Raw genomic sequence first — 26,311 nt, forward strand, 5'->3', positions numbered from 1 at the left:
GCATATACACATTCTACCACTTCTTACCATCTCTACTGCTACCAGCCTAATCCAAACAATTGTCATCTCCTGCTTGGACTACTAGAGTAGCCTAATAGACTTCCCTGCCTAAACACTTGCTCTTTTATAGCAGCCAAAAAAAAAAAAAAAAAACAACCTTTTAAATTAAAACTTAATCATGTCATTTTCCTGCTCCAAACTCTCTAAGGGTTTCCCATCACTCTACTTTGTATTTATTGTGATTAATAAAATATGAAGCCATAGTCACCTCTAAGGCCCTAAATGGTCCATCTGGCCCAAGCTCCTTTTCGAGCCTCATTTCTTCCCACTCTGACCCTTACTCATTTCGGCTCAGTTCTCCTCACTGTTCCTCAAATAAGGAATGCCTGTTACATTCTTCCCTCAGATATTCACGTGGCTCCTTCGTGCATTCTGTGAAATGAAGTGAAGGTGCTTGGTCTCCTGTGTTAAGGGCACTTTCCCCCACAACTGAAACTGTGTTTGATTCATAATAAACATCCAACAAATATGTCATATGCATGAATGAATATCCCCTCACAAACAAATCTTCTAAAAAAGAAGTTGTTTATACATGCTTCCTCACATTCCTCGGATCTAGTAACTTCTCTAGTCATGTTAGTATGACTTCTACTCATACCACCCCACTACTCCCCTCTTGCTCTGCTTATAGCACCTCCATGTTCCCAAAGCCTCTGACCCTTCTTTTTTTCTTTTAAGATTTTATTTACTTGATAGAGACACAGCAAGAGAGGGAACACAAAGCATGCCAAACAGAAAGCCCAATGCAGACTCTAACCCAGGATCCTGGGATCATGACCTGAGTTGAAGGCAGATGCTTAACGACTGAGCCACCCAGGTGCCCCAACCCTTTTCCGTTTTAATAGCACATGCCCCAAATAACCACTCTCCCCCAGAGAACACTCTTCTGTCACCTAGTACACCAAAGCTGCTGGAGTCAAAGGTTACAAATGATTGTCGCATTGCCAAAACTGATGATTAATTCTAAATCCTCAGTTTCTCAAACTCAGCAGGACTTAAAACAGGTTGATAACTCCCACGCAAAGCATGCCTCTTCACTTGGCTTTCTGCACACCATATCTCCTAATTTCCTTCTATGCCAGTGGTAGACAACTCCTTTGTCATCCCTTCCACCATGCAAAGACAAAAATACTAAGAGTTCCTCAAAATTCTTTGTCCCAGTTCTTTACCTCTAACTAAAGCTGTCCTCTGAGCTACCACCTGGATATCTGAGTCCCACCTGGCCCCCTCCACCTTTCTGACAGGCCTCCTTCCTTTAACATATTTAAAACAACAGTGACCCCTCAGCTCCAAAGCTTGCTCCTTTTCGTCAATGGTTTTCACCCATTGTTCGTGGTAACAACACAGGAATGATCCTTGACACATGGCTCTCATCATCACACCAAATTCTGCTGACTCTACTGCTCTATTAAATGGATTTTGAATCTATTCCCTTTTCTCCATTCTCAACACAACCATCCAAGCCGGGTCACCACCGCCTTTCCCTTGGATTGCTCTCACGGCCTCCTAACGAGCCTTCCCACTGTAACCCTTGCCCTGTTACAATCCATTTTCTACTCTACAGCCCAAGTTATTCCTTTTTTCTTTTTCTTTTAATATAATCCATGTCACTCCTGTGTTTAAACCCCCTAATACCTCTTAGGAGGAAATTAAACTCCTCATGTAAACATAGCCTATCTGCTCTCCTTGTTCTGCGTCTCTGTCCTGCACTCCATCATATTTAACAGTTCACCACGCTGAACTACTTTCAGTTGCCTATCGATCCTATGATCTCTTTTTGTGCCGGCTGTTTCCTGTGCCTATGACACTTTTCCTTTATTCTTCCACTACCTAACTCTTGTTCCTATTTCAGGTCTCGCCTTAAACATCACTTCCTCCAGAAAATACTGCAATACTTCCAAATATGCATCAGATGGCTCTCCTATGTGCTAACCACAGTGCCTTATTTTCCCGCATCATGAGACTCATCTCCCTATAGCCATGCCTCCTTTGTTCATCTCTATATCCCCTACAAACCTGTAGATTTCCCTCTTGGGAAGCAGATCATGAGTATCTTGTTCATTACTGTATCCCCTATCATAAAGTCCTCAACAATTTTTAATAAATGAGTAAGTGTATTTTTATCTACTATATTGTTCAGCGTTTATTAGCTACCATCCTGGAGTAAGCTAATATTTTAACAAGAAGAAACAATGTGTGAATATCCTTTTACTTCCTGATGTTATAATCCACTTTAATTCTTTAGTAAGAAGAAAAAACACAATTTTATAACTAAAAGTGGACATCTGAATACATCATGTATAAATACACCAGGGAAATTAAACAACAGTGAGGCTGATACCTCTGGCTTCCTAACAGGAAAGGAGGAAGGGAGGGAGGGAAAAAAAAAGAAGAGTGGTAATCTTTGTCACAATTCACTTAGGATCCTAGTCAATGTACCTCACTTCAGATGTCAAAATATATTCACACATATAATGCAATAAAGAATAAAAGTGTGTGTCAAACAATGCAGTACTGAAATGACAGGTACACAGATACCAGGACTTCTTGTAGCGACTTATAAACATATGGTCCTTTAGTGAGAAATACCTTAAACATTTCCTTAGAAGCATTTTAATCAGAGACAAAATTGTAAGTATAGCCCTAGAAGTAATATTGCAAACCACAGATTCAGAAAACCATGAATCCCTCTGTTGAGTTGATTTCTGTTATGACTTCAGTAAGTTCTATATTGTTCTCCAGATTAGCTTCAAAAACATATCATCTGCTCAATTTAAGCAAGATAATTTCTAGCCACAGTACCTTTAGTTATAGAGAGTCAGTAAGCTCTCAACAGAAGAAGTGACTTTCCAGGGAAAGAAAGAAAGCCTAAGGAGTCTTCTAACTTACTAGGTAAAGAAGGAGGGTCTATTACAAAGGACATGAATCCCTTCTTAATGGTAATCAAAAAGGGTACAACATAATTTTATATGAGGAGGTCACGCCTTATCTTTAAACTTATTTAGCAAAACCACTAATTTAATTAACATCTTAACAAACACAATTATTTAAAATCTCCAAAACAAGCTATAAGAATAGGAATAACAACTCTATATAGATCAATACAGGTGCTCAAAATAGTCTGTTCCTTAGTGCTCACTATTCTATGCACTAGATATGGGGCTATCATCTATACTCCAAGCACAGGGAAACATGTAAATCTCAAGTCACATGGCAGGGATTCCCCTTTGATTTCTGTCACAGGAAGAGCCCATGCTCTTTCACTCTACTGTGTAGAGTGTGTAGCTATCACTGACCTATTGAGGCATATGAGAAAAGCATGGAAGTGGAACAAAGTGGCCATACTTTTTGGAGAAAAACAGCAATTATCTTACCCTAGAAAAAATTAGAAATTTAAACCAGGACACTATAAAGTAACTTGTACATTTTAAATATTTATAGCAAGGATGTAATAATCTCCAGACTGGGAGATAACTGGTTGTGTCACTAATGTTTTCAAACCCACAAAGCCCCAACCAAAGAAGCCTAATGAAAAGCTATGTGACAAAGCAGTAGTAAGTCCTCCTCTGTCACGAGTAACGTGCCTGAAACTCCAATCTTGGGCCACAGAGATCTCACAACCCAATGTCAACATGGTTCAGACACTCAAGGAGTTGTAATACTAAACAGTTTGCACATGGGTGAATACTGACTTTTGGAGACAAACCTCACAAGAGAGTAAATTCAAATTTTATCTTGTATTTTTAGAGCACCACATACCTTTTTTATTTATAGCAAACCTTTGCACAGCATCACCTAAAATCTCTAATTTTTGATAAATGATGAGACCAGCCTATTAAAAAAAAAAAGCAGAAAAGTGAAAAGAGTTTGCTAAAGGTAACCAAAATAAGGCTTTATGTCCCATCTTTAGAAAAATCAACAGTGACTCCCAAAGCACCCAAAAGGCTGCATTCAACTTATTATGTTACACAAAGATCTATGTCTTCATTAAATCACCATACCAATTTTGAGAGTGGGTAAAATAAGCTACTTGTGCCTTAAAAGTTTTACATTTTTATCTTTTAATATTCAATATTCTAAGGAGTTATCCAAATCAAATAACTTATAAGTGGGACTCCAACAAAATACAATCAAGTACAAGAAGTCTGTTTTGGCGACACGTATCTACTCCCCTGTATCTCATTAAATCAGCTGTGAATGTCGGCTTAATGAACAGCCCTCCTTTCAGGCACTGTTAACAGGAACAACCAAATCACACTGATTTTTCATGAATAAAAATATTACAGAACTTGCACAAGTTCTCAACAAGTTCTATAATTTTTTTTAACAGAATGCAAAGGAAAATTATCACCCTATTTCCTGACAAGATTGAATTTTTTTGTTTTGAAAAAAAGGAGTTTCCAGGCCTAAAAATAGATGTGAAAAGGGAAACAGCAAGATATTCATTTACAATTGAAAGTATAATTTAAGGAAAAAGAAATCCACAGGGACATAAAATGTATTTCCTAGCAAAAAACAAAACTGAGAAATAAATAATGCTATACATTAAGCCCAAATTTCAGTATGTATGAATATGTAAATATGAAAATACAAGTGACTAACAGCAGTGAAAAGCTAAATTTGGAGGTAATTTTCCTAAATTTTTAGCATATTTTAAATGTAAATATAAGAAATAATGCCAGTCTCAATATAGGAACTATAATTATTTTTATTCTGAGTTGCTTATAAATCAAATACATCATCAATATCATTTGTGTTTGCTCAGCCTGTGTTTATTAGCTATCCATGTTTTCAGAGAGATTACATTGATTACATAGAAATTAGACATTATTTTGGCTTCATGACAATAAAAACTACTAGCAGTGAATAATCCATTGATTGGTACTTGCCAATTAATATTGGGCATTATCAGTTTCACTGTCTTCTTAAGCATTTTTAATGCCAACCTAATTTAAAATATTTGAGTTTGTACAACAATTACAACAAAATTTTTCTAAAGTAATTTATTATAAGTTTAAAAAACACATCATAGTTTAGAGATCTTTGATACATACATATGCATCAGTGGCTGCATATAGCTTCTGATCCTCAGTGAGAGGAAAGTCATTCCAATTGCTACAGCGGATAGACCTGTCTTTCAGAAGCTGTTTGCCAAAGAGATGTTTAACCAAACCATTCAGGCTCCAGATTTCTGTACATTTCAGCTGGAAGTAAAGAAAAATCAATACTGCAAAAAATTATTTCTTTCTATTTTCAGATATTTCTAAGTACCAGCAAATGCCCATGCCACAAATAAAGCCAGAAATGTTATACCAAAATATATGGCAGAGTTAGTCCTTAATAAATTTTCCAAATAGTGTAATATTAGCTTCGGGTGTCCCGACATGGTGATTCAACACTTCCACACAACACCCAGGGCTCATCACAACAAGTACATGCCTTATGTCTACCTTTTCATTGGCAACATCTGTCAGCTCCACAAAATTCTTCAAATCAATGTCAAAGTCACATAGAAGCTTCCGCTGATCACCTTTGATTCCTACACCTGCTTTTTTAATTGCTTCATTTTCAAGCAACATCTTTAATCCCTGAGGAAAAACTGTAACATTTTATTATTATTTCAATAGGTTCTATCAAGTATTACTGATTTATTTTCTACTTCTTACACATGCTATGTTTATATTTAAATTTATGTTTATGTTAAGATTAAATTCAGAAACACATTCACCTAAAAAAGTATTCCTTTTTTTTTTTTAAGATTTTATTTATTTATTTGAGAGAGTACAGAGGGAGAAGGAGAAGCAGACTCCCTGCTGATCAGAGAGCCCGATGTAGGGGTTCAATCCCAGATCCCTGAGAACATGACTCAAGCCAAAGGCAGACGCTTAACCAACTGAGCCACCCAGGTGCTGCCACCCTGAGCATTTCTTTTCTTCCCTAAAGCAAAGTCCTCACTGATAAATGACAAGAAAAACAACTGGTTTAACTACTTTCTCTGCTAACATTAACAGTATATTCCTGATCATTTAGCCCCTCTAAACTTCACTTCTCTACTATCTAAACCAGGAATAGTAACAATACCTGATGAAGATGTTGTAAAAATAAATAAAACAGGGATATGAATGAATCAGGTGGAACATGAATACCTCAATAAATAATGAGAAAAGCACGAGCTAATTCAAAAGCTTAATTTTGTAGGCATAAGGTTGACATAATACAACTATCAGCCATATAAAAATGAAACAAAGAGATACTAACCTGACATAGAAGAAATATGAAACAAATAACATTTGCTCTCTGACACACATAACTGAATCAGTGCAACTCTGCTCTGTTTCCCTTTACTGTACGCTGGTGGCCATTCCATGTCAAATCCTACCACACCTCCAGTACTCAGATCCGTGCTAAAGGGGAAAAATATAGTACAGATGAACTACATTAGTATTTTACCTTCTGTATAACTTCTGCATTCCAAAAATTAAAAGACAAGTCATATATGGTATAAGATATCTATGATACAAACACCTGATAATGAACAGCCAGAAAATATTAAAAATTCCTTGAAAAGCTGGTAAGAAAAAAAAAAAAAAAAAAACAGATAATCCAGTAAAAAGGAGGAAGAGGAGGAGGAGGAGCAGGAAGAGGAGGAAAAGGAGCACAGTATCAAGTACTGAGAAAGATACCTACCTGCTCAAACACTGGTGAATGTAAATTGGTAAAATCCTTTTAAAAAAGGCTTTGATAATATTTTGCTGAAGATGTATAAACACTATGACCCATAAGTTTTTTCTCGTAAATATATCAAACTCTCAGATGCGTACAGCCTGACAGATGTTTAAGAATGTTCACTGCAGGGACACCAGGGTGGCCCAGTTGGTTAGGCATCCAACTCTTGATTTCAGCTCAGGTCATGATCTCAGCATCCTAGGTCTGGCCCTGCATCAGGCTCTGTGCTCATCAGAGAGTCTGCCTGAGGTTTCTCTCTCCTCTTCCTTTGCCCCTCCCCCCACTCACACTTGCTCCCATGTATGCTCTCTCACGTTCTCTCACTCTCTCCAAATCTTTAAAAAAAATAATAATTTGCTTTAAAAAAAAAAGAATGTTCACTGTAATACTGTTCTTTCTGGCAAAAATGGAAACAAACTGTATTTCCATCAACAAAAGAATGGGCAAATTGTGGCATATGGAAATAATTAAATATTATATAAAAATTAAAATAGAACTACATATACCAAAAAGGAAAAATTCTCAAAAAAACATAAAATGTTGAGTGGAAAACACAAGTGGCAGAATATACATATAGTTTGATAGTATTTTTTAAAGTTTTTAAATGGGCAATATAACAGCATATGGTATTTGAGGGTATAAAAGTATAGATATAATAAAAAACATGTGAGGGAATGTTAAACACTGAACTCATGCTAAAAGTTATCTCAGAGGGCTGCAGAGGGGAGAATGAGAATGGACATACCTGGGGATTTAGCTGTATTTTACCACACCACTTCTTAATAAAGATTTAAAGAAAATAGATATTAAGATTCGCTAAAGTGAGGGTTTTGTTACATTATTTTCTATTTTTGTTTATATTTGCCTATTTTATAATTTTTAAAAATTAAAAATATATATCACAAAAGAATCTCAATTTCTGCTTTAGGCCAAGATGATAAGACATATCTTTCCTCTATGAACAAACAGAAAATTGGACAAAATAGGTACAGACACTGAACAATAGGCAATACAGGATGGTGCTCTCTGAGGGAAAGAAAACCATGGGGGAGCCCTACCGCTGCCCCCACTTTCTACCTGGAACACTTTCCAGACAACAGAACAGGGAGAAGTCAAAGCAGAGCACTGAGTTAGGGAGACAGGGTTCCCAGCCAGAGAGGCTGAGGGAGCTAGAAGTTGTTTCTGGAGAGGTGGGAGCTAGGCAAGAAAGGGGCTGAACAAAGACCAACCAGGGAACCATCGGATGAACAATTCCTAGGGCTTACTTAATGTAAGGAAGAGGCATTAAAGTTCTGAAAAGTGGCCTTACAGAGTCTTGATCGCCTGGGGCAGTCCGCAAAGACTCCATGAGGGCCACACCTTATTATTATAGGGCTAAATTACTCCCAGAGTAAAGACGCCTATCAACCTGCCCTAATAAATCTTAAAAATAATGGCTCAAAAGGTAAAAGCTGATCTTCAGGTAACTTAACTTCCTGACAGAGTGAAGCTCTTTTCTTTGAAGAAAAACAAGCAAACCCAACATTCAGCAAGGTAAAATCACAATGTCCAATCAAAACTGCTGGCATTAGGAAAAAATAGAAAATGTGACCCCTAACCAGGATAAACATCATTTCATAGAAAAAAATCAGTAAAATAATGGAATTAATAGACAAGCACACTGAAACCACCACTATAAATATGCTGAATATGTTCAAATATTTAAAAGAAAACATGAATATGAGAGCCAAACTGGAAGATACTTCCTAAAAAGAAACAAATAGAACTTCTAGAGAAGGAGACAAGAATAACAGGATGGGGGTACTAAAAAATTTTTTAAATCTGTTGAGACTAGAAACCCACAGGTCTGAAAAGGTCAATGAACCCCCAAGCAGGATGAAGACAAACCACACTACACAAAGAGACATCAAAATCAAATTGCTGAAAACCTGTGATAGCAAAAATCTTTAAGCCAGACAGTGGGGGGTAAGAAAAAAAAGCCTGCCTATCATAATGCACACAGAATTCATCGGAACTACATTCCTCAAATCACTTATGCTTATTGCTTTTACATATGACATGCTATGGCCCTGACAAAGGTAAGATGGTAGAGTTAATATATAATCATAACTGACAGATTTTACCTTCTCTGTGAGACAAATTTTGTTCTATATAAAGAGACCCAATAGCAGGGCCAGTTAACTGGGAGTGACGGCACTTGAATACTATTTCTAGAATTCATCTAGAATTCATTTCTAGAGATCATAATAGCTTAACTTACCTCTGTATCTTTTAACCATTGCAAATGTACAACAGTTTAAAAAAAACAAATAGGTATAATAACTTCAAAGAAGATCTGAATGAATTCCTGCCTTCTTCTTCTCCTTGTAAAATGCTTTAAGAGCCTTGGATTGCATTATTGCATAATCCTAATTTAACAGGGCAATTTTAAAAAATACTAACAGTCAATTCTAATGGTCTTCTTAGGAATCATTTGCTATAACTGTTGCAAACTAAACCCAACAGAGCTGATCACAACCACTATTCACTACTAATTTGCTATTTTTAATGAAATATAAAAGGGACATTTGGAGGTTGAATAATTCTTACATTTTTTTTTTTTGCCCTACATTGGTGAAATAAACAATGTGTTTAAGTATTTAAGTACTGAAAGTAACAAAAAATTAGCTAATAGAAAGGATTATGAACAACATGTACATTACACATTTAATCTAGTGATTTTAAGATTTTTTAACATAAAATTAGAACTTGTCAAATGATATTCTACATGTAGAAATGATTATCTGTAGAACACACATTAACTGTAAAATTCAATCTACTTACAAATATTGTCATAATAGTTATCTTCTAAGGATTCAAATTCAAATGAAACTAGAAAATTCAAATCTCTTACCTAATATCTTCTGATAGAAAAGAACAATCACTAGCTTCATAACTATAAACAATAGATCCAGTGAATTCTAAGAAAGGGAGGTCATCTTCGAAAACACTCTTCTGAACAGATGCCTTGAGTTAAGTAAAATTTCAAAAAGGCACAAATAAAGTTCACATTGAATAAGAGATATTTACGGAAAAAATACAGTTCAATGGAGCATTCAAATTATGGTTCCAAGTTCTATCAACTAATGTTTTACAGACTAATGAAGTCGTAAGGACAATGTAGCAACAATAAACTATCCACTATAAAATTATTTTTCTAAAAAGTTATTTACAAACTTTTACTCCTATTTTCATAAGAGCACTTATAGTATTAATTTTTTCTGTAATTATATTAGCATTCTAGATGTAATAATGTTGCCTTAAGTTGCTGAAGAATGGCTGGTAGATCTTTTATCTATGAAAACTTAAACATCCTTACCCACAAAAATTCACCGAAGTAAATACCTTTCTAAATTGCCTAAATTAGAACAGACTAATAAAGTCAACCCTACACAGCAAGAAAAAAGGTAAAATACAGAGTAAGAAATCCCATTTTGTAAACCCCATTAAAATTTAGTCCCATTCACCCAATAAATGACTAAGTTGGGGTTCAATTGCACAACAGCTATTCTAACTTAAATGGTGACCTGAAGTTTACAAGAGAAGACTGACTGATTTTATAGTCAAATGTACACTAAATTTCCCATTAACTAATAACTGGTGAACTGCATACCTTTCCTTCTACTGCAGGACAGGTCTCATTCTGCCCAGACATCCATTCAGGAAGTTTCCGCTGCTGTGGAGTTGTTTCCAACTTTTTTTCATTCATCTTTAATAGGCTCCAGTTGCAAAATCCAAAAAACAATTACTCTGTGAATAAATACAGTGCAATCTTTGAGAAAAAAAAAAAAAAAAACAACTCAGAAAGAGTCCTGTGGCTACGATAACTGAGGAATCAAACATGCAAATTTAAAGTTACAGCATTTGGCCCACCTATAGGTTTTAAGAGCTAGAATTGCAAAACAAAAGGACACAGATATAACATGCTGGATCTAATAATTATATACTCCGTAGTATTTCTTCTTTTTAAAATAAGTGAGCCAATTTTATTGAGTTCTAAGGTTCTAGAAGTTTCAAAATCCTATCATTTTATGACTTTGATCCTTTCAAAGAATAATCTTTATCTCATCACCAATGACAATCCTTGAGTGTGTAAATTCTTACAGATTTTGACATCTTTAATTTTCTTATCATCTGTCCTAAGATCTAAGTAAACTCAGCAAACTGTTGGACTTGTTCACAAGTCTACTTGAAAAATGAATTTTTAGACAGAGAACAGCTTTTCTATATTAAGGGTTTTCTTTTATTAAGCTCTTGGCCTAGTAAGTGAACAAGTTTCCCTAAGAATAAGAGTTTCGCAGAGGATATTTTTAAAAATCTGTTACTAGCTCTGAGGGCTCTTCTCAATGTAAACCACACGTAAAAAATGGTTATAGAAAACACAATGAATAGGACAACCATGACAAACTCTTTTTGTTTTTTTTGTTTGTCTGCTTTTTTTTTTTAAGATTTTATTTATTTATTTGACAGACAGAGATCACAAAGAGGCAGAGAGGCAGTCAGAGAGAGGAGGAAGCAGGCTCCCTGCTGAGCGGGGAGCCCGATGTGGGGCTGGATCCCAGGACCCTGGGATCACGACCTAAGCCGAAGGCAGAGGCTTTAACCCACCGAGCCACCCAGGCGCCTCCAAACTCTTTTTGTTAATGGCAAATGGATCCATACCCTAGCGTGACCTAACACACTAAATTGAAGCAGTTTTAATTTCTTCATAAAATCTTTCCAACTCCAACCTTAGTTCCTATTATCTCAAATTGCTAGTAAAGGAGCAGCAGTTTTAAATATATAGCTGAAGATTCTTATGATGAAAGATGTTACTATGAATTAATCACAGCAACTACTTATGATTTAGGATGATCTGTTATCCCTATTGATAGTTAGCAATATAAACCCAGAAGAAATTACACAGTATCAGCAGGTATCCATTTTAATAGCTCATTTTCTCAAGCAGAAAGCCCCCAAACTGAGAATACTGATAATTTATGAAGGAACTTTTTTTAAGGAAATTTTTAAAAGATTACTCTAGCAAAATTTTCTATATAAAACCAACTCTACCACTCTTATGCATTGGGAAGGAAAGGGTTAAAAACAGGCTAGTAATTTACTCTCCTTACTGGGAGAGAGGAAATGAAAGACCTCAACCAGGGATCCCAGTAATAACACTCACGATCTCAAACCAGATGGTAGCCTTGTAAAACTACAATGATATTTACTAGCAGAAAAATACCAAAGAGTACCTATCTAAAAAATGCTATTCACAAGATACAGCTCAACTATCTTGACTGCTCATCACAAATGAGCCTGGAATCAGGATTTATTAATTTATGGCTGAAAAATGGGGAGTAGTCAAGGAAGCTGTGTCATTAAAAACAATATAAAATAGAGGCATTCCAAAACGAACACAACTTCCTTTGTGCAATTTTTTTTTTTTTTTTTTTTTTTGGGCCCACATTGCTCAAAACTATTCTGTTAATCTAAAACCATAACATGTCCTATTGCAAAAGAAAAGGACATTTTTGGAATCCGTGTCTGACAGTCTGGGGATCCTCCAAAAAAAGAATATACCATCTGCACTTGGTGCTTGCTTGTATTCTTTGAATCATTAGCAAAGTTTGGCGTTGGGTAAGATCTATGATTCACTGAATCAGAATGGACAACTCAAGTTTGGGTGCTACCATTTACATTGTATTGGTAAGATAATATATGTAAAATATGTTTTTATAGTCATTTTATAAAACACTTTACAAATGTTAGTAGTTATTAATATGTTTATATGTGTCACAAATTCAAAACTCTCAACAGGAGAGTTAAAATTTGATCCCAAAGTGTACTTTTTATATATGCTCTGTTCTTGATCTTAAAATATTATTTTTATGAAGCTGGAAAACAAGTTTTGGCTATACACAAAGTAGATAATTTGCAAAACCGCCAGAAAATTGTGGTTTCTGCAAATAATAGACAACTCTATAAAAACACTATAAAATCTTAGAATTTTTTTTACGTAATTCATTCACACTGCCAAAACAGAAATAAACTTCAGTAACTCTTCCCTGAAGCCACCTATAACACTAAAATCATTTTAATTTGAAATGCTTAGTTTTCAGATGTAAAATACTCTCTTTCACACACAAAATTCTGTCTAGATGCTTCCAGGCAAAGAATTTGAAAGCAAACTTGTTTATGGACCTAACATCTTCCTCAAATTTACTTAGATCTCAGGACAGATAAAAAGCACACAGAAAATTAAGGTTGTAGAATAATTTGCAACAAGGAAATTCTTCAAGATACATGAGGATTTGATCAGATAAAGGTTACTCTCGGAAGGGATCCGAGTCATTGAATGATAGAATTTTTCATTTATATATTTAGCTGTTGTGTTGTAAAGTATAAACAACTTTGACATGTCTTTTTCTAAAATCCAGACTCTTATCATTTCGTAACACTTCATCTTGTACCATTAAAAGATCTTAAATTCCACTCTGAAATAAATACAGATGGTCCCTAACAATGGTTTGACTTGGGATTTTTCAACCTTACAATAGTGCAAAAGCAATGCACATTCACTAGCAACCACAGATTTTGAACTTGGATCTTTTCTTGTGCTCGTCATATGTGGTACGACCTTCTGTGGTGAGGCTGGGCAGCAGCCTAGAGCCACAGCTCCTGGCAACCGTTCCATAACCATGCAACCATTCTGGTTTTCACTTTCAGTATAACATCTAATAAACTACATGAAATGCTGAATACTTTATTATAAAATAGTCTTTCTGTCAGATGATTTTAGCCAACTGTAGACCAACTTAAGTGTTCTGAGGACATTTATGGTCAGCTAGGCTAAGCTATGATGTTCGGGAGGCTAGGTATGAAATACATTTTCAACTTTCGACGGTCCATCCGGAAAGTCCTAAGTCAAATAAGATTTGTAATATACTTTGATTTGCATTGGTTTGGACTTCCTGGAATCATTCTGCCTGTCTACCCACCATTACCGGCTACTTTTCAGTCTTGATCACTTTTTTAAAGGCTACCTTTAAACATTATACAACTGGGATTTTTATTATTTTTTTATCTTTCAATTTTTTGTTTTGAATAATCCCATTGAACATGTCTCTCAATAGGGTAATTCATCTCATTTGCATTTAGTATAAGAACATGAGTCTTCTCTCTCATTTTACTTTGATTAATATTTACCTTACTTTCTTCAGTTTTCTAACTTTTTTTCATTTTTCCTGATTGATTGAAATGACCATCCATTCTCTTTTTCCATTATCAATGACAAAATGTCAATTTTTTTCCATCCGACTATTACTATTATCCGACTATTACCATATTACCATACTATTACCATAGTCTCAGCAAAATACTACAACAATATCCCTTCCCCATCCTGAGCCTACATTTGCACTGTCCTGTTTTTTACTTCCCACCCTTCTAATTTCTGTTTTCTGCTGATATGGTTTTGGCTGCAGCCTGTTAGTCTTCTTAGTACTGCTCTTCTATTTCAACAATCCTTACCTTACTATTTTCCAAATATTTATTTTATAAATTTCACCATCTATTGTAATATAAATGTATTTATAAATTCAAATAAAAAATATATTGTTTACTATAGTTTCCTCTTCCCTTCATCTTATCCCTCTTGTTCTAACTCAACTGTTTGTTTAGCGAACTCTAAATTATTTTCATCAGGTAGAATATGAAAGTAATAAACTCTGATTCCCTGCATATGTGAAAATGTATTTCTTCAACAGATAAAATGATGTGTTTGTTGGTTGAGTAAAACAGTCCCTCAGTTGTCTGTAGCTATTCTCTTACTGTCTTCTACCTTTTGATGCTGCAAGTAAGAAATTCATTGTTTCTCCGATGCTTTTTCTTTTTTTTTTTTTTTTTTTTTTTAAGATTTTATTTATTTATTTGACAGAGAGAGATCACGAGTAGGCAGAGAGGCAGGCAGAGAGAGAGAGGAGGAAGCAGGCTCCCGCTGAGCAGAGAGCCTGATGCGGGACTCGATCCCAGGACCCCGAGATCATGACCCGAGCTGAAGGCAGCGGCTTAACCCACTGAGCCACCCAGGCGCCCCTGCTTTTTCTATTATGAGTCACCTATATCCCATCTGGGAACTTGAAAGACTTTCAAGGATTTTTAGATTTTAAGGAGCCTAAGTGTAAATTCTATTCTCCTTGGGATCAGTGAGTCCTTGGAAAAAGCTCCTTTCCAAGTCTTTTTCTTAAGAGCAGAAAAATTTCCCCTCAATATGGGTTGAATTGCATCCCTCCTCAAAAAAAAAGAAAAAGTGTCAAAGTCCTAATCTCCAGTACTTCAGCATGTGACTCTTTATGTGGAAAAAGCCATTACGGAAGTAATCAAATTTAAACAAGGTCATTACAGTGGTCTCTAATCCAAACTGAGTGGTAGCCTTACGAAAAGGGGAAACACGGACACAGAGATGTCTCAGGCATGCACTGAGAGAAGATGTTGTGAAGAAAAACATAGAGAAAGAGCCATCTACAAGCCACGAAGAGAAGGTCTAAAACAGATCCTTCCCCCACAGCCCTCAGAAGAAAACAACTCCACCAACAATTTGATTTCAGACTTCTGGCCTCCAAAACGATGAGACAATAAATTTCTGTCTAATCATGGAGTATGCAGCACTTAACTGTGGCACCTGCAGCATACTAATATACCCCTATTTCTAGTTTAGTTATTAATTGCCACTATCTCTTCCCTTTTCTCCTTCTATATTTATTCACATGCTGATGAATTTCTTCCTGCCTGGATTTCTTCTCCTAGACTCTATTTTTTCCTTCCTGACTACCATTTCTTGAATTTTGTTCTATGTATTATAAGACACTCCTTACACTTGACTTCTAAGATGCTAATTTCACTCCCAATGATGATAGCCCTTTTCAGTTTGTCTACTGAATTTTTATAATGTTAAGATCTTGATTGTTAGTTTCAGAAAGTTTCCTTATGCTCTAGTTGAGTCTCTCTAAATATGCTTATTATTTCTTTCTTTTGTAAAGTTTATAATCTAGTTCAAATATCTCTTTCAATAAAAGTCTCCTATTCTGGGTGTTCTTTGGTCTTTCCACTGATGCTGGCTTCCTTAGTTGGACCATTATTTTCCTTTGCCTATAAATTATGTTTATCATCAGCAGTCATCTGCTCTTAGGGTCCCTCAGGAACCTGAGAACAGGACAAAAACTGGTAAGTCTTCCAATGAAGTATTAGGAAGCAATTTCTCTATTAACGGGTCTTCCAAATTGTAATCTCAAGACCTAGACCACCAGCACACTGAGCTCATCAGTACAACTCCTCTGGAAGTGCTCTAAGACAGGAAAGATGAAGCAGGCATCCCTGGACTAGTTGTTCAGTTCACTCAACAAATACCTATTTCATTTTCAGCCATATTTGTTCTACCACAGTAATTCTACTGAGTATTTTATTTAGGGAATTATGTTTCAGTTCCTTTCCTATCCTGCTATTTTCCTTTTCAACCACATTCAATTTCCTATTTTTCTTTTTCAATTTTTTATTTAAATTCTAGTTAGTTAAGATATTGTGTAATATTGGTATCAGGAGTAGAATTTAGTGATTCATCACTTACCTACAACATCCAGTGCTCATCATAACAAAGTGTCCTCCTAATACCCGTCACCCATTTATCCCCTCCCCCACCCACCTCCCTCCATCAATCCTCTTCAGGGGTTTTTTTTGTTTGTTTTTTGCTTGTTTTTTCTCTTTGGTTCTTTTATTAACACATTTCCTGCTGAATCTATTGATAATACTTATAAAGACTTTGAGGGTTTCTTTGTTTAGAAATTATTTTTTAAGATTTTATTTATGTGACAGAGAGACTATAAACAAGGAGACTAGCAGAGACAGAAGGAGAAGCAGGCTCCCCATTGAACAGGGAGCCCTACCCTGGACTGGATCCCGGGACCCTGGAAGGCAGAAGCTTCACTGACTGAGCCACCCAGGCGCCCCTAGAAATTATTTTTTATCAAGGGTCAACTACTCAGCTAAGCAAGCTTGATAGCTATTGATTTTTCTCAAATACATGATGATTCTCAGTGCCCACTTCATTTATAAATGAAGGTCTATACCAGGAGTCTACAAAATTCCTCAACTTGATGGCACATTCAGAAAACGAAAATATTTTTATAGCATACTGGAAAGGCGATCTAAGACTGTGCATATGACATTTTGTAAAAACTGCATATCTTCATTGTAAAATTAAACTTTTTAAACAAGAAACTAAGTTGTTTGGTTGAATATAACTTTTGCATATTTGGCTTAAAATGACTACATACAACTTAAAATGACTACATACAACTCCTGATCAAAGCATTTTAACATTTTCTTAATATTCTATAGAGTCACCATCACAAGGAAGCTTTATTAGAACAATTAGTAACAAATGGCAGAAGAGCAGGCTTTACTCTAAAAGGCTGAAAACTTTTTAACAATTAACCAGTATTCCAACAACTCGACCTCTTTAAATTCTACTTCAAGAATGCTGAAGTTCTTAAATCTAACAGCTTCTCCTTTTCTTCTGTTGAAAACTATGTTAATTCCTTCTGATGATATAAATAAGTTTTGAATACAAATGAATTTTTTATAACAAGTATTTCAACATAGTGTGCTGAATTTGCTCAAGTATTATTAATTCATTCTTAGGATTGAAATGATACCAATTATATGTCACTTCTAAAACTATTTTAACTTCATTCTCCCAAAGCTGAATTATTACTCTGAATCCATAAACTTTGTAAGTACATGTTAATATATTTTTCCACATAATCGCTGCACTTTCAAATTAATTCAGGTGCTCAAAATGTCCGTTAAGAATACTGTTTATTGAAACCGATAAGTATACTTCAACAAATCTGTAAAGTAAGAACCATTCATATGGAATAACTTGAAATTTTCTTTTAGCATATAAATCTTCCTTTAGACTGTCAATACACTTCATTACTGAAATAGCCAACCACATTTCTTCACCTAAAGCTGAAAAGAAGGTACTACAGTAGCTTAGACTTCATTAGGTTCACCATTTTTATGACTTCATTTAATGTGAGCTCAGAACTACAGGCAATTTTTAATATACAGGACCTTCTCTGTGAACAAGACAAGTTATTACTTAGAATATCAAGGGTTTTTTAAATATATTGAACTAAATGTACAGCCTAAACCCAGTTATTACCAGTCCCAAACTTCCACTGTTTCCATAATATCTTGTATGTTTCAAGATATTTTCTTTGAATACTTCAGTTTTGAAGCTTCTTCGCCAAGGAAATAATGTTCTTTCAAGCATTTTTCTTCAAGGATTCCTATAGCTTTCTGAGGCCCATTATCAACATTTATGGATTCATATCTACAATGAACACCTTTTCATTAAATAATCTTCTGAATTAGTACTGTCTTCTTCTATGTCTTTGACAAATCTTGAACATACCTTCTAACAAAATAATTGAAAATGGCAACTTTTTCATTTCCTTTGCCTTACGGATCCCAAACACAGTGTTCCATACAGGCAGGAAAATAAAGAGCAAATTCGGCAAACTAGTGAAATATAGGCTTTACTAACTGAGCAATCCTGTATCTGGTTTCTTGAGCTCAATCTGATGATCACAACCTCTTAAAAGGATTTTGTTTTACAGGCACCTGGGTGGCTCAGTGGGTTAAGCGTCTATCTTCAGCTTAGGTCCTGGTCCCAGGGTTCTGAGAAGGAGTCCTGAATATGGCTCCTTGCTCAGTGGGGAGTCAGCTTCTCCTTCTCCCTCTCCTTCTGCCTCTCCCCAGCCAGCTCATGCTCTCTCTCTCTCAAATAAATAAATAAAAATTTTTAAAAAAGAATTTTATTTTGTGTTCAAAGATGATTTCAAAAGTTCATACTTTTTTTTAGTAAAATAGCTGTTTTATGAAAAGGTACCAGAGTATTTTGACACCCTTATTTCATTTGATTTAGCCTATAAAGAATTATGGAAACATCATAAAATTGAGATAATTCTTTACTTTAGAGCCTAATTATTGATGAAATATTTAGTGTTATATTTAACTCACAGATCAGATGACTTTACAACTTTTACCAATAAATTAGAGATTATAGTGGGAAAATAAATATCTGCAGAACTTAAATTTATTTGAATAAAAAATACTTAAAAAATAAAGTGCTTGAAATATTTTAAGTCCTTCATTCCTTGGGAAATGCTTGTCAATTTTTTAGTCTGTCTAAACTCTTACTTTTTTTTTTTAACAAACCTTATCCCCAAAAACTTCTTTAATGAAAAAGACTAAACAAAAAACAGTGTGCTGAAATATTTTCAGTTCTTTAAAAATTTAAATGTTTAAAGTAAGCAAAATACACTTGTAATCAAAATATTTTTAAATGAGGTTCTGAAGTTACAAAGGCCTATATTTCCCTTGTTAAAATCAATGGAATTGTATTATGTTCAATTATTGATTATTTTTAGATATAAGCACTATATATAAATTCTAAATGTAAATTCTAAAAACAAACATGTTGTGAAATTCTATCATAATCAGGGTTTGACAAATTGTCACATCAAAAGGCCATAATAAATAAATAATTAAAAGTTACATAACAAGCAAGAAAATAAAAAAAATTCATTGTTTTCTGTTAGAAAATACTGATAAGAATTCGCTAACAATCATGCTCTTTTCTGTTAGCAGTAAAATAATTATGAAAATTAAGACAAAAATGAAAGAATTTTGGGGTGCCTGGGTGGCCCAGTCAGTTAAGCAACCAACTCGTAATCTCAGGTCAGGTCTTGATCTCAGGGTTTTGAGTACAAGCCCCACATGGTGCCTACTTGAAAGAAAGAAAGAAAGAACGAGCTTATGTAAACACATATAACTTTCCCAATTATTAAATAATATACACATACAAAATGAAAATAATAATTAGATAGTAAATTATTTAACAGGAAAGTCAGGCAGAAGGGCTACATAATACAGCCACAGAACAACCTTGTCTGACCATGTTTCCTATGCACAACCATCCAGGTTACTGTATTGTGGATAGGAGTTCCTGTGACTTGACCAGCATGACAGACCACCCAGGCCTGCACGGTGGCAGGGAGGTTAAATAAGGCTGCTTATAAGACTTGTGCTACTGAAAAAAAAAAAAAAAGTGTGCTACTAAATAATCTCAGGAGCCTGGTTAGCTGACATCAGCTAGCCTCCAGGTCAGAACTGGCCCTTCTGGTCTAGACACCAAGAGCTGTAAACTTTGCCTTGCGTCTCCTCTAGCTCCAGCCTGGGAGGGCCCCAAGAAGAGAATCCAAAATGAGAGGCCAGCACATATGGCCCAGGCTCCTTGAAGATGTAAAGACAAGATAACACAGAAATGCTGCTCGCTCCTAACTGCACAGAGGCAAACAAATGCTTAACTTCACACCCGGTCATTTGCCCTATAAATACCACCCTTAATAGGGATGGTCAGTTGGAAGTCTCACCTGAGAGGAAGACGCTCCACTCAGGCCTCTCAATCTGGACCCCCGCCTGGCTGTCTCCACAGGGCTTCCCCAGCTAATGAGGTTGGACACTGTAAGAGCCCAACTGGATGTAATTCTTCCTTCTTCTCCTTTACTGCTTACTATTGCCCTCATTTATGCATAGATTTCCCTTTTCTTCTATTACCACTAGGTTTTTTACTTTATAATGAAGTATTTTCCTCCCCGCCTCCCAACTCGAAACTCAGTATGGCTGCTGTGAATCCTTTCTTTAGAAGTTACCTAAGTAGGGGCGCCTGGGTGGCTCAGTGGGTTAAGCCACTGCCTTCGGCTCAGGTCATGATCTCGGGGTCCTGGGATCGAGTCCCGCATCAGGCTCTCTGCTCAGCAGGGAGCCTGCTCCCCTCTCTCTCTCTGCCTGCCTCTCTGTCTACCTGTGATCTCTCTCTGTCAAATAAATAAATAAAATCTTTAAAAAAAAAAAAGTTACCTAAGTAGTTTACAAAAGGATCACCATATAGAATAATGTTCAAATATGATTTCACCTATTATAAATCTTTGAATGTTTCATAAAATGCTTCTATGTTTGAAAAATATAAAAAATATGCAGCCATCAAAATCTTGCCTTATAACCCACATCACCATACTACAGCACAAACTAGAAGCCACTAACTTTGCTCCAGCTAACTCTTGCCAGTAGTGAATATGGACCCAGTCAGTGTTCCCAGGCCTTCCAATTTTTCCAGATATGAAAAAACTGCACCATGCAATCTTCCATTTAATACCAGTATCCAAGACCCCTCCACAGGCCAAAATTTGGCCTGCAGTCCTTTCAATTTACAACTTCTGCCACAGACAGAGCAGTACTAGCAGCTGGTGTGGGTACCCATAGTAATTTTTAATGTCAATGTCCATTTCCAAATCATTGAGTGAAATACTTGGGTACATTTCTATAGGAACACTGTGGAGTTAGTGATGGCAAAAAAACTAGGAATATGCTAACAAATGGCAGTTCCTTTAAAGAAGCATCCACAGGACACAGAGCAGTTGACTGGAACAGCTACTTAATTAGAGCAGTAGCAAGTGAATTTCCCTAAGAATGGAGGACATCTCTTTTTATGCATCTCTGAGTCTACTGTGTCAACTCGCACTAGACCGGCGCATTACTCCACTTTCCTCAATGACTCCGATAATAATGCTAGGAGCAGGCACACAAGAAATCTACTTTCCCAAGCTGCCAAATTGTGAGTATAAACGATGAAGCCACAGTGAAGCACAGGCCCAGTTCCTTCAGTCCATCTACTATAGTATCAACTATATGCTTTGGCAGTCAAGTTATTTAAGGGCTGGTTTGATGGTCTAGTGTGAAAATTATTATGTTTAACCAGAGCTGAAGCTAAATGAAAGATAAGCCATCTATTTCATGAAGGTGGGCCAAGAAAGTATTTTCATGCACTACCAACATTTCCCTCAAAATAATTCTCTAGTTTTACACAAAGTTTCATTTTTAAGAATTAATCTTACAAAAAAAAAAAGCATTCCTCAGAAAGATTTATATACAAGGATAGTCATTCTTGTCATATATGGTAGTATTTAAGATATAAAATGTCATATACAATATTTACAGTGATAAAGAGTTGAAAACAGTGAAATATCCAACAATGTTAAGTTAAATAATAAATTGTTACATCCATAAAGCAGAGCACTATGTAGCCATTAAAAACATACTTGTAATTTATCAAGTGAAAAACCAAGTTAGACTCTAATTTTACATAATAAAAATGTGTATATTTGTATGTGTGTATATATATTCTATAGAAAAAAACATTTGTATACATACACATATAAAGGCAAACATTTACATATATACACATACATATTCTATATTTTTAAAGGTGTGGAGTAATGTATACCAAAATATTAGTGGTTAGCCCACAACTGCAGATGGCTTTTTATTTTCTTCTTTATATTTTTCTATATGTTTCAAATTTTCTGTAAGAACATGTGTTACTTTTAACAATCAGGAGGAAAGTATGCTAAAAAAAAGGGAGAAAGGTTGATTTTGTTTGTTTGTTTGTTTTTTAATGAACAATCAAAGCTACATTTTTTATACTCTAGAGCAAGAGTTAGCAAATTCTTTCTCTAAAAAGCCAGAGAGTAAATATTCTAGTGCTCATGGCAGATTGTCTCTGTTTGGAACTATCAAGTCAGACATTGTGGCGCAAATGTCATAAATAATACTTAAATAAGCATGGCAATGTTCCAATAAGACTTTATAGACAATGAAATCTAGATTTATGCAAATTTTGCAAAATTTTTCCTTTTGATTTCTTAGCCACTTAAAAATATAAAAACCATTTAGCTCAAAGTACAAAAACAAGCAGCAAGTCAAATGGGACCCACCACAAGTTTGCCAACAACTCCTGCTACAGAACAGACAAAATGGTCTAAGCCTGTAAAATGTCCAATGCTACTGGCATTAAAAACTACAGTTTTTTTTTAATCACCATAATACAATGATAAAACAGTTAATAAGATAAAAAATACCTAATAATAATAAAACTTCTTAGTAAAACCTTTTTGATATATTACTTGCAAAATGGACTTCATGATACCTGAATGGGTAGACTTACTAATCAGGGTTAGTAATATTACCTGATTAAATGTTAAGAGATTATCTCCTAAAACTAGGAATTAGGTTTAAAAAAAAATTTATCTTAAAAGATTTTATCTGACATCCATTAGAGGGAACACTGTCTACTGCAGGCACTTTTAGTGCCTTTTAGTCCATAGCAAAAGAAACACATCAGTAAGATTCAAGATTTAAGTTTGACCAAATACAGGAATTAAGACCAACTGTATCCCATATTAACTAAGAAGGGATAGCTTTTTAATTACCTAGCTTTTAGATCCTACTCTACTTCACTCTATCAGAGTAGAAATTCATCTCAAGAGCATATTTTTCTACTTGAAATGGTATCCTCTTCTAAAGAATGGACAAACTAACTCCTGTTCCATAGAAGCTGGGTTTCACTAGATTAGCTCAGAGATGTCTTTGCTCCTAAAACCTTTAACTAACCCTGGGGTGTCTGGGAGACTCAGTGGGTTAAGTCTCAGCCCTGTTGGTTTCAGCTCAGGTCAGGATTTCATGGCTCCTGGAATGGAGCCCTGAGACAAGCTTGCCACTAGACATAGTCTGCTTAATATTCTCTCCCTCTCCTCCGCCCCTCTGCCCCTCTGCCCCCTTCTCCACACTGGTTCTCCCTCTCAAATAAATAAATAAATAAATAAAAACCTTTAATTAAGGTAAGAAAACTAATACCTACTGTTACCATGGTAACTGACTTGCCTAATTGCTTGAGGGCTAAACTGAATAAAATATCCCAACCTTCTTAAAAAGCATAAAAAAATAAAAAACCCACTGGTTTTCAGGGCCAGGAAGAAATTATTAGTAAGTAGTGAAATATTTAACTGTTAGGCAATTACCTTGTTTAACATGAAGAAATTTTCACCTACTACTTAAAATGGTTCACCTCTATTTTTTTCAAAATACATAAAGACTAATCTGATCAAATACTTTTTTGGGTTTTTTCTAAGATTTATTTATTTATTTATTTGACACACAGAGAGAGAGAAAGAGAAAGAGAAAGAGAAAGAGAAAGAAAGCGCGAGCACACAAGTGGGGGGGGGGGGAGCAGGCTCCCTGCTGAGCAGAGAGCCTGATGCGGGGCTCAGTCCCAGGACCCTGAGATCATGTCCTGAGCCAAAGGCAGAGGCTTTAACCCACTGAGCCACCCAGGTACCCCTGATCAAATACAGTTTTATAAATTCTGATTATTTAGTCAAAAATCAAGAATGTTTACAGTGACTCTGAAATTTGCTAACAAAATGTCATAAAAGAGTAGTTTTAGTACATAAGCTATAATTTTAATTTCTCACTTTTGGTATTTATGCAAATTTTGAAATATCCATTGAGTTTCACAATATTCCTCTAAGGAAGAAAACTATCACCATCGCTGTATAACAAAGGAAAATGTGTCAAATAGAAAAACTAATAACAAAGAGTAGCTAATTTTGCAGAAGTTACAGACTACTCTAATGGTAAAAATTATGCTATGAAGAGGTAGGGAAGTAGAATGGAAAGAAATCTGTACTTAGAGTCAGAAAACTCATATTCTCATGTTGCTTTGTGTCAAGAAAAACTGTCCAAAATTTAAAAGACAAAGAGAGGCAGTATGTCCTTTCAATGACATAAAGGAGCACAATCTTAATCAAAGATGACTTCATTAGAGAATAGACCTTTATATGACTCGCTATTTACTACTGTTAAAAACTGAGGCTCTGTGAAGTTACTTGTTAACTTGCAAATTTTTGTCTAGTAAAGGTACAACTGAATTCTGCCCAGTAGAAAAAATAATCTCAAGGGCTATGCTTTTTACTGCTCTGTAGGGATGGTTTTTGTATCTAACCCAGCAATTTTATTCCAAAATTCTTTCTCCAATACGTATATGTACTGGTCAGTTTTATGTGTCAACTTAACTAGGGGGTTACCCACCCAGAGCTAGTCAAACACTATTTCTAGGTGTGTCTGGGAGGGTGTTATCAGAGGAAATTAGCGTTTAAATAGGTAGACTTTGTACAGAAGACTGACCTCACCAATAAGGGCATCATCCAATCTGCAGAGTCTCAAAAAAACTAAAAGGCAGAAAGAGGGCAAATTGTGTCTCCATTCAACTGAAACATCCATCTTCTCTTGCCCTCCCACATCAGCACTCCTCAGTTCTTGGACTGTCATACTAGGAGGAGAACTAGACTACTCGCTCCTCTGCTTTGTAGGCCTTCAGGTTTGGACCACAATTACATGACTGGATTTCCTGGACCTCCAGCTTGGACCAGCAAATTGTGGAGTTTCGGCCTCCACAACTGCATGAGCCAATCCCCCACAATAAATCTTTCTGTACATCTATATATATATCCTACTGGTCTGTTTTTCTGGAGAACCCTAATCCACTATATCTTTGTTCCTCTTTGAAACAAATTTATCTCCTGCTGGTTCCCTCATTAATGAGCTAAATAATGTGACATATGTTCATTCTGTATTTGTATGAGAACCAGTCTTTAATATTTTGGAAAATTGTACTTTGACGCTTTGCTACTTGGTATCCATGTGATCTTGGACAAGTCACTTTACTTTTCTATTTTCATTTCCTCATCTGTAAAATGGGGTTAAATTCCTACTATATTACTTGCTTTATTATATTATATTATTTTTTTTATTTTTTTAAAGATTTTATTTATTTATTTGACAGAGAGAGAGAGAGAGCATGAGCAGGGGGGAGGAGAAGAGGGACAGAAAGTGATGAAGTCCCAGAACCTAAGTCAGGTTCGGTGGGGTGAGGAGGTTCGGAGCCGACGACTAAAGAAAGAATTCTTAAGACGTCGTTGGTGCAAAATGGTGGTTTATTAAAGCACGGGGACAGGACCCGTGGGCAGGAAGAGCTGCTGCCCCGGGTTGTGAAGGTGGGCATGTTATATACCCCACGGTTGGGGGGGAGGTGGTGAAGGGATGGGAGATTTCAACAGAGTTCTCACATGTTAGGGAAGGCCTACAAGGTGCCGGGGGGAGGCCTTGCCCTTATGGCCTGATCAATGTCGTCTTTAGGTCAGGCATTAACATCAAGATAATTGGGAGATTCTTGGTGGGGCATTATGATCTGACTATCATTTACATTCCTTTCTACTCCGGTCTCCTCCAGGTTATGGTGGGAGGGGGACATTAGGGCTTCAGGAACCAAGAGTTATTTGCCTCTGGAAATTTGTGCTATTGATAAGGTAACCTCCCTGTTTAGGTCTCTAGGACATCTGTAGAGCAAGGGAGATTCCTGTTCTGCAGGATTGCGATCCCTGCAAGTTAACTATTTATCGTTTTATGGCAGTCAGGGGTGCCTGAGGAATGCTACACATATGGAGGGGAGCGGGTGAAGAGGGGGTGCAAGGCGCCAGCTTTTGCT

At 35.9% G+C, this 26,311-nt stretch overlaps 1 protein-coding gene across 7 annotated transcripts in view; it reads right to left on the bottom strand.

Moving 5' to 3' along the window:
* Positions 1–26,311, bottom strand: part of WRN (WRN RecQ like helicase) — a 143,545-nt gene that overhangs the window by 100,179 nt on the left and 17,055 nt on the right. For all 7 annotated transcript variants that reach the window (XM_032328821.1, XM_032328820.1, XM_032328822.1 and 4 more), the window contains 6 exons: positions 10,439–10,575; positions 9,680–9,792; positions 6,319–6,464; positions 5,511–5,659; positions 5,115–5,264; positions 3,820–3,892 (listed from right to left, as the gene is read on the bottom strand). In XM_032328821.1, coding sequence (XP_032184712.1) covers positions 3,820–3,892; positions 5,115–5,264; positions 5,511–5,659; positions 6,319–6,464; positions 9,680–9,792; positions 10,439–10,534 — 727 coding nt within the window. In that variant the 5' untranslated portion in view covers positions 10,535–10,575. The remainder of the gene's footprint in view (positions 1–3,819; positions 3,893–5,114; positions 5,265–5,510; positions 5,660–6,318; positions 6,465–9,679; positions 9,793–10,438; positions 10,576–26,311) is intronic.

The sequence above is a fragment of the Mustela erminea genome, chromosome 21, assembly GCF_009829155.1.
Source record: "Mustela erminea isolate mMusErm1 chromosome 21, mMusErm1.Pri, whole genome shotgun sequence".
In the NCBI taxonomy this organism is placed as follows: domain Eukaryota; kingdom Metazoa; phylum Chordata; class Mammalia; order Carnivora; family Mustelidae; genus Mustela; species Mustela erminea.